Raw genomic sequence first — 16,402 nt, 5'->3', positions numbered from 1 at the left:
CAAGAAGACAAGCAGGACTGAATGGCAGCATTAAGGAGTGCTGATCAGGCTGTGAGTAAAGCACAGGTAGAGCCCTCCATCTTCAGAGAGGCAAAGAAGCAGTTTAATCAGCAGAGCCTCACAGTCTTCATCGTACTGTAAAAATACAATGGAATGATTGCCTCTGATTGTGTACTGAAATAAACTGCTAAAAAGTATCCTCTTGCCACAGGAAGCAGATTTCACAAAAACACTAATAAAATGCTTCCAGGTATCTCCCAGCTATAGGCTTTTCAGCTAGCTCCCCAACTCAGGCCTTTGCTCTGCTGGGTTTCTCCTCCTCTTCACTTCTATGGTGAATGCCTTCCTACCAGATCTTTTAGGAGCAGTATTTTCACCACTAATCAGTATATAGTGAGTTCTCATCCACTCTTGCACCACTGACTTAATTTTGCACAGCCAATCATTGTTCTACCACTTAAAAACATTAAAAAAATTAGATTACAGGAAAAAATACAGCCATTACATTGTAGACATAAACAACTAATTTTAACCTGATAGCTTGAAATGTTTGAAAAAGCTTTCCTATTGTGATAAAATACAGATGTATCCTATTATGATAAGATACACATAGATATACAGAGTTCCCAACTTACAACTATTTGAGTTGTGAACTTTCACAGATATGCTGTATAATATTCACAAGGGTACTGTATAAGACTTACTTTGCTGGATTACAAAAGAATCCAATGTATGGAAGTTCTCCCAGGATGGAACTCAATCATAAATTGGTGACTTAGTATATAGCAAAATATTATTTTTAAATGTAGGTAAGTTTGAGATCTTCCATAAAAGAGCTTTATTATTGATGGCTTTCCCATTCAAATTCATTTTTGTAGGACAATGTGTACTATTTGAGGGAAAAGATGAAACAGATTAAGAAAATACACATGGTTACTTTAAGATAAAGTAAAATTTATTATCAAATGGATGAAGAAAAGGAAGTTAAGAGAAAATCTGAGCAACAGACATGAAAGGTAGAATCAAATATATACATAATGAAGCAAAGAGAAGTCCAAACACATACATATAAAATAGAATTTAATATAATAAGTTCTAGGAACTTAACTTCCTCAAATATGCTTTCGGTATTGATTGGCACTCTATTTATTATATTTTCAATTGCACTATTAGTTGAGTGACTTCATCATTACAATTCAGAAAAATGTATGTCCTCCTAGTGATTTAAAACATAATTCAACATGTATAGTATCAATGCCTTACACAGTCCTTAACATTTAGGGTAGAAATGTAAAATAACTAGGAGCTATTTTATTTTATATATTAACACAAAGCTACAGGCTTTAACTGGAGTTAAAACAACCAGTGAGAAAATCTTGTCCTCATCAAATAGCACAGCCCAACCTAGAAGCTGGACAGTTTTCCCTGAAGTCATAATTTAGTATCTCAGAACACCGTTTGCTTACTTTTAAGCAGAGAAACATTTCAGTAGGATAATGAAACACAATAAAGCAGATAGTCCACTGTAGATAGATTCTACTCTTCACAGATTTCAGTTTATGAAAAGAGAAAAAATGTAGAAGCCAAATTCCCTGACCTCTTCCTCCTGAAGATGACATTAAAACTCAAGCTCCGGGGTCTGAGGATTGAGCTCAGTGGCATAAGTACCTGCCTTGCAAGCAGGCAGTCATGAGTTCGATCCCTGGTACGGATTAAAAAAAAAAAAAAAACCTTCAAGCTCCCTGAATTTTAATAACTCTTGCAGTTACTTTTAAAAGTTTCATTCTCTAAAATGGGCCTGATGAATAAAGAATAAATTGCTATAAATCTATAACAACTGATACATCAATGCTCTATGTACTTTTTGTAGTCAAGCAAAAAGATTTCTAAACATGTCATCATTGGAAATAACTTCTTGCAAACTGATGTAATTTGACCTAATTAGGCTTAACTTTTCTAAATGTACAAACATTTTGAATCCCAACTAAGAGAAGGCTAACTGATTCATAAGACTGAAGTCACCTGATTCTTCCACTGATCCTCCCCAGGGTCGTACAAAGACCCTTCATCCTTTCGGTTGGAAAAAGTGGAATCTGCCTACACAGTCCTTTCCTGTCTCTTACCAGCTTTAGCAATCATTTTATTCTGGTTGAACCAATGATAACTTATCAGTGCCTATAATGGTTGAAAGTGATTGTGAACTGCTCCCCACAATTGCTTTGTCTTATTTGTCAATCTGGGAAGTCTCTAAACTATACACATACATGCAACTTGAACTTCTGATTTTCTTTGCAACAGCGCTCCCATTCTGTTTCGCACCACACAGCGGTAAAACCCAGCATCATGCTTCTGTAACGATGAAATAATGTACCTGCCAAATAGCAAAAAGAAGTGTTAAAGGTCACATCTAGAATGGAATGTATATCTTATACAATAGGTGCTCAACATACATTATTTATATAACCTAAGAACTACACAATCCTTCCCTGTCCAAGGCAATACCAATTGTGATTTATTTCTGAGATTATTTCATCAATATCTGCCTCCTAATTAGGCTGCCAATAGCACATGAAGCTGGGATGCATGTCTTTTATTTGCCATTCAATCCTGGTGTCTGGGACAGTATCTTGTGCAAGGTAAGCATTATTTATAAAAGGTTGCAGCAAAATGTAAGTTATTAAAGATAACTCCATTTAAATGTTATTTCACAATAAAAATTATTTCTTTTAACTTTCTGAAGAACCTCAGAATTTCTAAAAATGACTTTTGGACTTGGTGATAACCTTAACACAAAGTGTTCCATTACTGTATATGAAAGTTCAAACATCACTTTCAGGATGAGATATAGTCATCCTAGGAATCACTTCTCTATCCATCTTAATGTGAGCTTCTCCCTAAGTAATTTACATACCTCCTTTTCTCACTTCTCCACATGTGGCCTGACATTGACTTTTTTTTTTTTTGAGATAGGCTCTCATTATATGCAAGCTGGCTTTGAACTTTCTTTTGTAGCCCAGGCTGGACTCAAACTCACATTGATCCTCTTGCCTCAGCCTCCCACGTATTGGAGTTACAAGCATGTGCTACCACGCCTAACTGATTTAATTTTTTAAAATGGCAGAAAAGTCATTTCATGTGTAGTTACTACTCTTGTAGACATAAGTAATCATCTTCCAAATCCATAGCTTTGTAAAAACTGTAGTATATTTTCAAAGAAAAGACATAATTAAAAGATACGGTTTCTGTAAAAGGTTGGCTTTAGGTTTGTTGCTAGTGTTATAATTTAGAATATTTTAAAATACACAACAATTAAGGATATATAACTAATGACAAGTTGGAGAAAGCTCCACACTTCCTGACCCCACAATTGCAAAGCTATCTGAGATGGTACATTAATTAGTTTTCAGACCATGCTCACAAACAAAGAACAGAGATAAATGTCCAACAGGTAAATGAAAAGTTGCTGAACAGTACTAATCATTAGGAAAATGCAAACCAAAATCATAATGAGTTATCTTCTCAAATTTGTTAGGCTGTCCATCAACACACAGATGATGGCAAGGGTATGGAGAAAAGAAAACCCTTGAACATTGTGGGAATGTGACCTGGCTGTAGCCACTATAGAATGTGGGGATAGGCTGAGGGATGCTCAAAAACCATGAAACACAACTACAATAAATGTGATTCAGTATTCCAGATTCTGGGTAAAACACAAAGGAATTGAAATCAAGTTTTTGAAAAAATACCTGCTTTCCCATGTTCATTGTAGATTTATAACCACCACAAAAGGGAAATAATAAAAGCACCTATGAACAGGTGAGTGGTTTTAGACATGTCATCAAAAAAAAAAAGGTGAATATTTAAATTTTCAAACATTTACTACAGGGAAAGACATACTGGCCATATTCTCCTTCAAAATGGTCCCCCTTGCTGTGAGTACACTTAGCCCATTGTTCTGGTCACTTTCTGAAGTATTTCTTGAAGTCCTTTTACATTTTTGCTTGTTGGTTGGTAGTGATGCGACTACCACCATGTCCTGAATCTCCATTCAAAACTTTCACCTTTCACAATTATTTTGACTTTGGAATATAGCTAGAAGTCACATGGTGCCAGATTTGGTGAACAATGTGGAAGAGGATGTACTGTTAGCTTTTAATGTGCTTTTCAGTTGCCTTTCAGTTGGATGACTCAGCAACAGCATTCACTGACTTGGGCTCGTACTTCCTAAAAATACTAACAAAAGAGGACTTCCAGAACTGCTTCAGAAAGTGGCAAAAACAATGGATTTAGTGTGTTCAAAACAGGAGGAGTACTTTGAGGAGGATTAATGGAAAAATGTATTTTACTATGATAATTTTTTTACTTCAACATAGTATATTTTGATTACCAACTATACATAGAAGGGAATTACATAGTGTTAAAAAAGAAAGTAACATTTTAACAATATGGAAAAAATTGCAAGACAACCTGATTCTATGGTTAAACTACTTTAAGTTCTTGCAAGTTATTATCATGTAGTATTTTCCTATCTCCCTGTGGCTGATCATTGAGCAGATTACAATGGTAGCTATCAGAGTCTGGTGGGAGAGGAAATAAGAAAACAAAATGTCTACTATATAAGTTGAAAAAGTCCTAGATGCCTACTGTATGGCAGAGTACCTACAGTAAACAATATTCATAATAACTAAATATTGGCAGTGGCTTATACGTCCATCAACAGACAAGTTTAAAAAAAGCCTTGTGGTATTTAGATATAATGTAGTTCTACCCTATCATAAAGAATAAACTCAAGTCACTTGTAGGAAAATAGAGACACCTTGCAATCATAAATTTAAGTGAAATAAATCAGACACATGAGCTCAAATATTGCATGGTTTTTCTTATATGTGAAACTCAAAATACAAATAAAGTGCAAAATAGAAGATAATAAGAAGGAATAATTGCAGATAAGAAGGGACTAAGAGATCAAAGGCAGAAAAGGATGATAGGAGTATTTTATGTACATGTACCAATGTTCCAGAAAGATTGTAGACATTATGTCCAGTAGATACATACCAATAAAAATATTAAAATTGAAAAAATTGAAAGGATACAATACAGAATTTTGTATTTTAAAATTTGTTAAGAGGATAGGTCTTTTGTTACATGTACTTATACAAAAATAGTGATGAATAAAGAGGATACGAAGAAATATTTGGAGGTGATGAGGAGGCTTTATATTATAAATTGTGATGATAGTTTCATGGGTGTATACTGTACACTAAACATGTACAGTTTTTTGTATGTCAATCATGTCACCTTTTTTTTTTTTCAAAAAAGTATGAGCTGCGGACGGAGCTCCATGGTAGAGAGTACATATTGAGGGATCTGAGTACCTCAGTACCACAGAAATTTTTCAAAAGTGAATGGATGCACATGTAAATGAAGAAAATAGATAATCTATGAAGACAGAAACAAAAACAAAAAACCTAAGAGTACGAATTGAGCCCTGGGCACTTCACCTATGGGAAGGTGCTCATTATAAGAAAGAAAAGAGAGCTCAAACCCACTCACATAAGAGTTTATTTTCTGAAAAACAGAAAACACTATTTCATACAAAAATGACACATAGCTAATAGGTGTCTACAGATTTAAAAATACGTCCTTTTACAAAATATAATCAGTGAAAGCTCATTAATGATCAAGTAAAAGACAGTGTATGGCATGCATTATTTGCACAGTTCTCAAGCATACCTTGAATCATTTATATTCAACTAATTGTTCATCTTTTTATTCAAGCATGTCCAATTAGTCATCCCAAAAAAGAAACTGATAGGAATGATTTTTAAGTTAATAAAAATTTAGATTGGACAATTCAATATTAAGTAAGTATTAATCAAAGTATGTTTTTCCTCTGATAACCTGTCTTGAGATCCCAGGAAGGACTGATAAAGGCTTTTTGTTAATAAAAAATTTTAAGTTTTTATCTTAAAAATTTTTCTTCTATTGTAAGGAACAGTTCACCTGAAAATTAATTAATGAGGACAATCAGAATAATATCAAAGGAAACACAAAGAGTCAATGTCACTTAATGAAATTACAAACAGGGATAGGAGGTGAGCGGCTTTGATTACTATATGCTGTGATTACAATAAAGAGGAGTTTTGAGATTAAAACAAAATCAACAAATTTTACAGAAAAGAAATAGGACCAGTCATTGAAGTATGAATTTACAATGCTACAAAGACAATTTTTCATTAAATATAACCATAGATAACTTTTGCTCTGTCTTTTTCTTTTAGTATCCTAAATAGACGTTAAATTCTTATGAATTTCTATAATAATCTTATGTATTAATGCACAAAAATAACATTGCTTTCAGACAACAGAGAGAAACAGATACAAAATTGAATACTAGGCATATGCTGTTTTCTATCATCTCTTTAGTCTAATGTCTCACTAGGGAAAATAGTCTACAAAGAGTTGCAAAGTCCTCTACCTCTTACCAGAATTCCTACACAAAGGATGTTCACCTAACAGATGGGAATATTCATTGTAAGCATATTTATAAACACATACTTTTAAGCAGAGGAAGTTTCCTGGCTCTTTATAAGGTAGCATGATAAAATTTTAGCACCATATGCCACTAGATATAAGAAATGCCTGCTCTTCTTTCTAATCAACACAGCAGGAAATGTTTGTATTCACTGTATCAAGACAGAATTCTATTAGACTACTAGAATATTTTCAAGGTGAGTTCAATATCAAAAATAGTGTATTAAAAAATTAAACACAAACCCCCAATAAAACCAAAAATTTAAATTTCCATGACTGCAAAGTAAAGTTACAAACTCCACTCTGAACAGGACATCAGAATTTTCTAGGAAGCAGTCATGGGTCCATTTCAGCCCATGAATTACTGGCTGAGTATGCCTAGAGTAGAAATTCCACATTTGTGATCTGCCCAGCATGTAAACCACCTGCTTATACTGGAGAATTTAGCAATGTAGGAGCCTCAAAAAAGGTAGAGCATATCTGGCATTAAAAGACAAAAAGACTATGAGTATTACCAGACAATTTACTGGGCACAGGCTGATACTCAGGTAGGCCAATTTGGCACATCTAGTGATGTACATAAATAGACCTCAATGCTCATCTCACAGTTGTGGTAGGGAGGGCAGAGTGGCAGGGGGACACAACAGTCATGAGGACACAGCAGAATCTGGACCAGAGGAGCACCCACAGTGTTTAATGCCAGCTGGGCATAGATTCAGGAAAGGTGCTCCATGTTCACCTAATCCTTAGGTTGCAAATCAACAATCTTTTCCTGTGCCACCTCCAGTCTGTCTTGTGATGTGTACTATCTACACAAGTGAAAGGATGCTTCTGGAGTTTAGGTATCCTTCAAAATTCTGTACTACAGAACAGAAAAGGTATGGGCAACATAATCAAAATAATTAGGGCTAGAGATAATTAGAAAGGGGAAGAGTATTGTAAAGTTACTGCGTACCAAACATAGTCACAGAAAAAGTTAAACGATGACTCATTGATTTCTTGTTTCAAAAGCTTGGCTTCCTGGTAAACCACTAAGAATCACTCCTTGATAATGATTCCCTAAACACTATGACATTAACCTTTATAAGGAAGTTTCCTGAACATGAACCATGGCCATATTAGAAAATGTACAATAAAATACTACTGAGTTTCAGAAGAGTTACTAAGAAGGAACCTTTTATAAGGAAGTTTCCTGAACATGAACCATGGCCATATTAGAAAATGTACAATAAAATACCACTGAGTTTCAGAAGAGTTACTGAGAAGAAGTTAGATACATGACTAAGAATACTCATCAAACTACCACATCTTCAGAACAAGGGGAAAATCTATACAGTGGTACCTTGATTCATGAACTTACTTCTTGGCCACAAACCAAAATAGACAAGAACTGAATCAAATTTCCCCATCAGGTCGACATTGAACCTAACCACTGAATTTGATTCTGTTCTCATCCAATTTAGTTAGGAATCATAACTTGATATATAAGAAAGAATTTTCATATCCACTAAAATCAGATATAATTTTCTTCCTCTCTCAATGCCACTATCCATTTTATCACACCCCAGATAAAATTATACTTGCCACATCTACAATTTTTATTTTATGAAGATATTTATCTTGCATGAAAATATCTACCAAGTTCTACAGTAAATTTTTATATCTTAGCTCAGAGCCCATTCTTATCCATAAAGTGAAAAAAAATGGTTAAAGAAATAAAAACACTGTAAGCAATTTGTATCCTTTTTGGAAATATATCATTTTAAAAATAAAATAATAATTATTTTAATGTTTATTTTTATACATTTACTATATGAAATTTAAAAATAGAGTAAGAGTGGAATTGGTTGAGTTTTTTCCTTCAAGTAGAATGATGAAATGAAAAACCCAGACTGAAATTGGGTAAGACAGAGGTACACAATTTTGAAGTATATATAGCTCACCAGTAGGAACCAGACATTGGGCAAGGTGAGGAGGGTTCTGTCTGAAAGGAATTAAAATAATCAGTATGGATTTAAACAAAACAGTAAGATGGAAACTATCCAATGGTAACATTGTATTTATAAAAATTATTTAATCTGTACTTTATTTCAAAGTTTATATTGAAAGGGACAATAAACAGGTGCCTGTAGTTATGGGCAAAAGCAATTTCAGGATTATAAATTCAAGGAATATAAAGCCCTCAGGGATCACTGATTAAATGCCAATTTTCCACAAGTTTCTTACTGACACTGTATCATAAATAACTACATTTAAACTTTATCTTAATAGTTAGAAACGTCAATCCAAAATCCAAGAGGCGATGTTAAAATGTTCCTACAACTCTGTATCTGAAACTCTCTGGTTTATGTGATTTTCTCTCCCATAAACAATTTTTGTGGCCCCTTTATTCTTAATTGATTTGCTTCTCCCCTATCCAGTCAATGGCAGAAAAGGTGAAATTTACATTTAGTGAAGCTGGACACATAACTGGACCTAGTCTGTCAGTCTAATCTAAGATTAAATGCTCTTTCAAGTCAGTAAGAATCAAAAGTCAGAAAACCTTTGGGAAAGAGGCCATTGATTTTTTATGGTTAAAATCCTCTATTCCATTTCTGATTATTTAATTCTTTATAATGCTGGATTGTCTATGTACATATAAAAGTTTGGGATCATTATATCAAGAAATGAAGTATGAAAGCAAATGTCAAGTAGTATGCAGATAAAAATGTCTACTGAAACATAATAGGAATGGCCCAAACGACTACTTAAATAGATTAGAAACACATATACTTGTCTTACTTGTAAGTGTCTGTCAACAATGAACCATCCTACAGGTTAGACGGAAACTGGCTAAACTCTTTCCTCAGATTCCATAATGATTCTTAGACAAAAGAACCAGAGGGTATTCATTACCTATACTCAAATTATTCCCAGTAAGAACTTTAAAATGTCTGATGTTAAGTCTGTTTCAAAGAGTCTCCAGAAACAATATATACCATGACTCCATGGACTGAAAACAAACTAAAGTCATACATAAATACAACTAATACATGATACTGTGGGAGATATATAAACACAAGATTATACCATATTAAAAATATTAGAGGTGTAAGCCAAATAAGATAGCACAAGCTCATACCATATAGGCCTCAGAAATTAATGCTGGTTACTTTAAATTTGAATAAAAATGCAATAGTGCACCCATTTATTATTTCTAAACTTTTTCTTTCTTTATAGACAGAAAGACAAAAGAACTTGATAGAAATGAGGTCATTCTATAAATTTCAGATCTTATGATTTTAACTGCAGTATATGATAGAGATGAAAGGCCAAAATTAGACTGCAAGTTTTATTTCAGTTTTCCAACTACTTAAGTGTTAGAGTAAAGGGCACAGTCAAGTTATACAGCTGTGGTTACACAGGATTCTACTTATTTTAGCTAGAATAGGCAAAACCAGTTAACCTGAGCTGAAAGAAAACCTGTAGTTGGAAGTTTGATACATTACAAAGAAAGAATAATCAGAGGAACATACTCTAGTAGAAAATTAATCAGGGGAATTAATCTTCCACAGAAAGATGCAGATAAGGGTCACACTCAGTTTGGTTAGTTAAAGAAACAAGAAAAGAGCTCTCAATTAAATAGACCCTGTTCTCAAGTGAGTTCAAAACTTGAGATACTAAAAACAATAAAAGCAACAACATGCATGCATAAAAGCGTACATTTTTTGTGGCTTAGTGATGAGTTTTAATTGGGAGACAGGTGTCAGAACCCCTAACCTAAGGATATGGCCAAAGAACAAATCTGGAAAAAAATGACATGTTAAATCTTTAGATATATATATTATCTACTACCTATGTATCTATCTATGTATATATCTATATCTATAAGATATATATTATCTACACACTAAGGCCTTTTATTTCTTTTAGCAGTGTTTGATGTTTTCAAAATAAACGTCTTGTGTATCACTTGTGAGATTTATCTCTTATGTACTTTAGATTTTTGATGCTATACACACACACACACACACACACACACACACAAATTGTCCCTTGGTATAAACAGGATATTGGTTTAAGGACCCCACACATCCCCCAAAAATGCAAATGCTCCAGTTCTTTATATAGTGGCACAGTATTTACTTACAAATTATGTTGTTTCCTCCCATGTACTTTAAATCACATAGAGTACTTGCAGTAACTAACACGGTTTAAATACTGTGTAAATAGTTACGTTGTTTTAGAAAATGACAAAAAAATCTGTACATGTTCAACAAGATGCAATTTAAAAAAATATTTTCAATCAAGGAACTCACAATTACAGGCCAACTATCAAAATGTCTTGTGCCTGTTTGTGTTAATTTTTAGGTTGCTTTTGCTAATAAACAGAAACATAGTTGATTTTTATATACTGATCTTGTACTTATAATATTGTTCAATTCATTTCTTATCAATTAAAAAACTGATATCAAAATTTCTATATAAATGATCATCTATGTCATTTGAAAAGTCTTAATTTTATTTTATTTTTTAAAATTTTATTTAAAAGGAAAAAGAGAAAAAACAAAACAAAACAAAGCGGTGCACGGGTACAAGTAATACAGAACTACAAAAAAAAAAAAAAACAGTAAGAAATCACCAGTTAATAGATTACATATTATCATCTTAGATATAGTAGTAGCTCAAGTCACAGTATCAAAGCATACAAAGTGGACATTCAAACAGTGACACTGCAAACAGTTGTGTTCAAAGATCCAACTAAAAACATTAATATGGTCAGTTATTTAACACCCCTAAACACACTTGCTGTTGTATCCTTTAGAGCACTTTTTTTCCCTCTCTTTTTTACAACAAAATTTAAACACTTTGGGTTTTATTACTCCTTAGTTCTTATTACTTTTTGGGGGGAGAGAATAAAGTCAAATATGGCAAAACAAAGCTGTCAGTCAAAACCAAGGATAGACATAATACATGATGTAAGAACAGAGTACAAGGTTATCAACAATGGTTACCATAATCTCTCTTGTTTCCTTAAAAAGAATTGTCTATCTCATTAGGTATTATAAAGTTGAACATAACAGTAGAGAAAAAGACCAATAAAAGTTAAGCATTGTAAACATTACAGGACTTCCAAGGGAGACAATAGTCAAACCAGAATGGGCAAATTAGTGAATCTTATTGCCTTCAAAGTAGTTGCCAATACCCTCAAACTTGATACTATCATACAGAATGGAACAGAGTCTAATCAGTCAAAACAAGATAGTGGGAGTATTACAGGACATCAAAACAAGTTAATAGGAAATTTTAAAAAGTTACTATTATATATCCTGCTAATTTTTTAAATTTTTCCCCTTAATTAAAAAAAACATGAAAAATAACTATATAATGTTTTAATGAATAAGGGAGAGATTGAGATAAAAGAGGACACTACAATATAACAATACAGGTCAAAGCTTGACTGTTTCAGCAACCTAGTGCTTCACTACCAAATAACCCGACTTAATAGTAGTTACCATAGTGTCTTTTTCCTTGAAATATTTGAATAAAACTTCATATACTATAGCTTCAAATATTTCCATATCAAGAAGCCCAGAATAAAGCCTTTCCAATTAATAAGTGAAAACTTTATAAGGCTTCAAGGCCACATAATGGGGAATCATGATTACCACATATTTTTATATATTTTAATCATTACTTACATTAGGGAAACTATTTGGTATTCACACATGCGCGATTCATTTATTTCACTTATGAGTATGGTCTCAAGCTGTGCCCATTTATTGATAAATATCTCAATGTGATCCTTCCTTATAGCTGAGTAATACTCCATTGTATAGAAATACCACAACTTTTTTATCCATTCCTCAGTTGATGGACAGTTGGGTTATTTCCAAGATCTGGCGATTACAAATTGTGCAGCTATAAACATAGGTGCACATATCACTGTGGTATGATGCTTTCAGTTCTTCTGGGAATATGCCTAGAAGTGGAATAGCTGGAATAAATGGGACTTCCAATCTCAGCTTTTTGAGAAATCTCCAGACTGACCTCCACAAACGTTGTACCAGTCTACATTTCCACCAACAATGTAGGAGAGTTCCTTTTTCCCCACAGCCTCTCCAGCATTTGTTGTTGTTGGTTTTCTTGATCCTGGCCATTCTTTCAGGAGTGAGATGGTATCTCAGTGTGGTTTTAATTTGCATTTCTCTAATGACCAATGATGATGAACATTTTTTCACGTATTTATTTGCCATTTGTATTTCTTTATCTGAGAAGTACGTATTCATCTCAGATGCCCATTTTTGGATTGGATCTTTGAAATTTGGGGGGTCTGAGTTTCTTTTTAATTCTTTATATGTTTTAGAGAAGAGTCCCTTGTCTGAGAGAGAGTTCACTAAAATCTTTTCCCAGTTTGTGGGTTTTCTTTTCACTATGCTGGAGATTTCTTTTGACATGCAGAAACTTTTTAATAAGAAGTGGTCCCAGTTATTGATTCTGGAAAGTATTTGCCATGCGGTTTGAGTCCTGTTCATAAATTCTCTACCTACTCCTATGTCTTCAAGGTTTCTACCCAATTTGTCTTCCAATAGATTTAGTGTTTCTGTTTTAATATTCAGATCTTTGACCCACTTATATTTTAATTTAGTACATGGTGATAGACATGGGTATAGCTTTAATTTTCGGCAAATGGAGAGCCAGTTTTTCCAGCACCATTTATTAAAGAGACTGTCGTTCTTCCAGTGAACCTGCTTGGCTCCTTTATCAAAGATAAGGTGGTTGAGTGTGTTTGTAGTTGTGGTTGTATCTTCTAATCTATTCCATTGATCTTCGGCTTTGTTTTGATTCCAATACCATGTTGATTTTACTACTGTTGCTTTGTAGTATAACTTCAAGTCAGGGATTGTGATGTCTCCTGCCTTGCCATTGCTGCTTAGAATTGCCTTTGCTATTCTAGGTCTTTTCTGGTTCCAGATGAATTTTAGGAGTGATTTCTCTAGATCTATAAAGTATGCTGATGGTATTTTTATTGGGATTGCATTGAATCTGTATAACAGTTTTGGGAGAATGGCCATTTTCACAATGTTTGTTCTTCCTATCCATGAGCAAGGAATGTCGTTCCATTTTCTGAGATCATCTTCAATTTCTTTTTTCAGTGTATTATAATTTTCCCTGTATAGGTCTTTCACTTCTTTTGTAAGAGTAATTCCTAAATGTTTCATTTTTTTGCTTGATAATGTGAAGAGTGTGGTTTCACTTATTTCCCTCTCTGTGATTTTGTTGTTAGTGTATAGGAATGCTATTGATTTCTGAATATTGATTTTGTATCCAGCTACATTACTGAATTTATTTATTGTATCTAAGAGTCTTTCAATGGAGTTTAGGGGTCTTCTATGTAGAGTATCATGTTGTCTGCAAACAATGATAATTTAACTTCTTCTTTTCCTATCTTTACCACTTTTATTTCTCTCTCTTGCCTGATTGCTCTGGCTAGTACTTCCAGTACTATATTAAATAGAAGTGGTGATAAAGGACATCCTTGTCTTGTGCCTGATTTTAAAGTAAAGGCTTTCAATTTTTGGCCATTTAGTATGATGCTGGCTGTTAGTTTGTCATAAATGGCCTTTATTATATTGAGGTAAAGACCATTTATTCCAATTTTCTGTAAAGTTCTTATCATGAATAAGTGTTGGACCTTATCGAAGGCTTTTTCTGCATCTATAGAGATGATCATGTGATTCTTATTTTTGGCTTTATTGATATGGTGGATTACATTTATTGATTTGCGTATGTTGAACCATCCTTGCATTCCTGGGATGAATCCCATTTGGTCATGGTGTATAATCTTCTTGATGATTTGCTGGATCCTATTTGCCAATATTTTATTGAGGATTTTTGCATCTGTGTTCATTAGGGAGATCGGTCTATAGTTCTCTTTTATAGTTGGGTCTTTCTCAGGTTTTGGTACTAGAGTAATATTTGCTTCCAGGAATGACTTAGGAAGGATTGCTTCCCTTTCAATTTCATTGAATAGTTTGAGGAGTGTCGGCATTAGGTCTTCTTTATATTTCTTGTAGAATTCTGCAGTGAATCCATCTGGGCCTGGGCTCTTCTTGGTGGGCAAGGACCCAATTGCATTCTCAATTTCATTAGCAGAGATTGGGTTATTCAACGGTTTTATATCCTCTTGATCTAGCTTTGGTACTTCATATGCTTCTAAGAATCTGTCTATTTCTTCTGTGTTATCAAACTTTTGAGAGTAGAGGTTTTCGAAATAGGTGTTGATGATCCTCTGTATTTCTATTGGGTCTGTAGTGATTTCTCCTTTTTCATTTCTTATTGCATGAATTTGAGCTTTTTCTTTCCTTTTTTTAATAAGGTTGGCTAGGGGCTTATCGATTTTATTTATTCTTTCAAAGAACCAACTCTTTGATTCATTGATTCTTTGGATTGTTTTCTTAGTCTCTATTGCATTGATTTCTGCTCTGATTTTTATAATTTCCTCTCTTCTTTTGGCTTTGGGCTTGACTTGCTCTTCTTTTTCTAGCTGTTTGAGGTGTAGCATCAAGTTATTTATTTGTATTCGTTCTGCTTTCCTGATGTGGGAACTCAGTGCAATAAATTTTCCTCTCAGAACGGCTTTCATTGCATCCCACAGATTCCGGTAAGTTGTATCTGCATTTTCATTTTCTTTTAGGTATTAATTTCTTCTTTAATTTCTTCTGTGACCCACTGATTACTCAAGAGTGTGTTATTCAGTTTCCATGTGTTTGTCGGATTTTTGCAGTATTTTTATTATTAATTTCTAACTCCAGAGCGCTATGATCCAATAACATGCAAGGGATGATTTCAACTCTTTTGCATTTGTTTAAATATATTCTGTGAGCTAATATACGGTCTATTTTAGAGAATGATCCATGTACTGCTGAGAAGAATGTGTATTCTGATGTTGTTTGGTCGAACATTCTGTATATGTCTATCAAATCCATTTGTTCACAGGTGTGATTCAGTTCTGTAATTTCTTTGCTCATTTTCTGTCTGGTTGATCTGTCCCTTGGTGTCAATGGCATATTAAGGTCACCTGTTACAATTGTGTTACTGATAATTTGAGTTTTCATTTCTGTTAATAGTTGTTTTATATAACTGGGTGCTCTGGCGTTTGGTGCATATATATTTAAGATAGTTATCTCTTCCTCTTGGAGTCTTCCCCTAACGAGTATGTAGTGACCTTCTTTGTGCTTTCTGGTCATTGTTGGTTTAAAGTTCACATTGTCTGCAAACAGAATGGATACTCCTGCTTTTTTTTTTTTTTTTTTTTTTTTTGGATTCCTGCTGCATGAAGTATTGTTTTCCATCCTTTGACTTTTACTTTCATTGAGGCAGTTTTTACAACTTTCAGTGGAGTTTTTTATTTCCTGTATATCTCTGTGCATCTGCATTATGTATTCTGTTTGTTTCTTATATTGCTCATCTAGGGATTCTATCTTTTTGTTTAGTTCCTCCAATTTTTTAACTGTGTTTTCTTTAGATATATTCAGAATCTCTTTCATTTCTTTTATCATTTCTTCTTTTATCTGGGAGATTATTTTGAGTTTGAATTCCTTTAAAGCTTCCTGGAGTTGCTTGTTAATTTCAGTACCTATTGTGTCCAATATTTGAGGTGAATGGCATATATTTTCTTCTATATACATTGCTCCTAGGGTTTCTTGAGATGGGCTGGAGGTTTGAGGTTGTAATTTGGTCTTTCATTTTGTCATTTTCCTATATTTCTGTGTTTCAAGTGTTATTTGAAAGCTTCCTTGGGGTCTGTTGGAAATCCCCTTCTATGTTCGCAGCTCCTGAGACTCTGGCACCCTGTTACCACAAGCCACTGGGCCTGTAGAACCAA

General features: G+C 33.7%; 1 protein-coding gene across 2 annotated transcripts in view; it reads right to left on the bottom strand.

Moving 5' to 3' along the window:
- Positions 1-16,402, bottom strand: part of Sdk1 (sidekick cell adhesion molecule 1) — an 892,505-nt gene that overhangs the window by 532,730 nt on the left and 343,373 nt on the right. For both annotated transcript variants that reach the window (XM_063234098.1, XM_063234100.1), the window contains one exon: positions 2,265-2,371. In XM_063234098.1, coding sequence (XP_063090168.1) covers positions 2,265-2,371 — 107 coding nt within the window. The remainder of the gene's footprint in view (positions 1-2,264; positions 2,372-16,402) is intronic.

The sequence above is a fragment of the Cavia porcellus genome, unplaced genomic scaffold, assembly GCF_034190915.1.
Source record: "Cavia porcellus strain 051 isolate PalLab524CR breed Dunkin Hartley unplaced genomic scaffold, mCavPor4.1 scaffold_23, whole genome shotgun sequence".
NCBI classification, from domain to species: domain Eukaryota; kingdom Metazoa; phylum Chordata; class Mammalia; order Rodentia; family Caviidae; genus Cavia; species Cavia porcellus.
The sequence above is the reverse complement of the archived record's forward strand: the minus strand, read 5'-3'. Positions and strand labels throughout refer to the sequence as shown.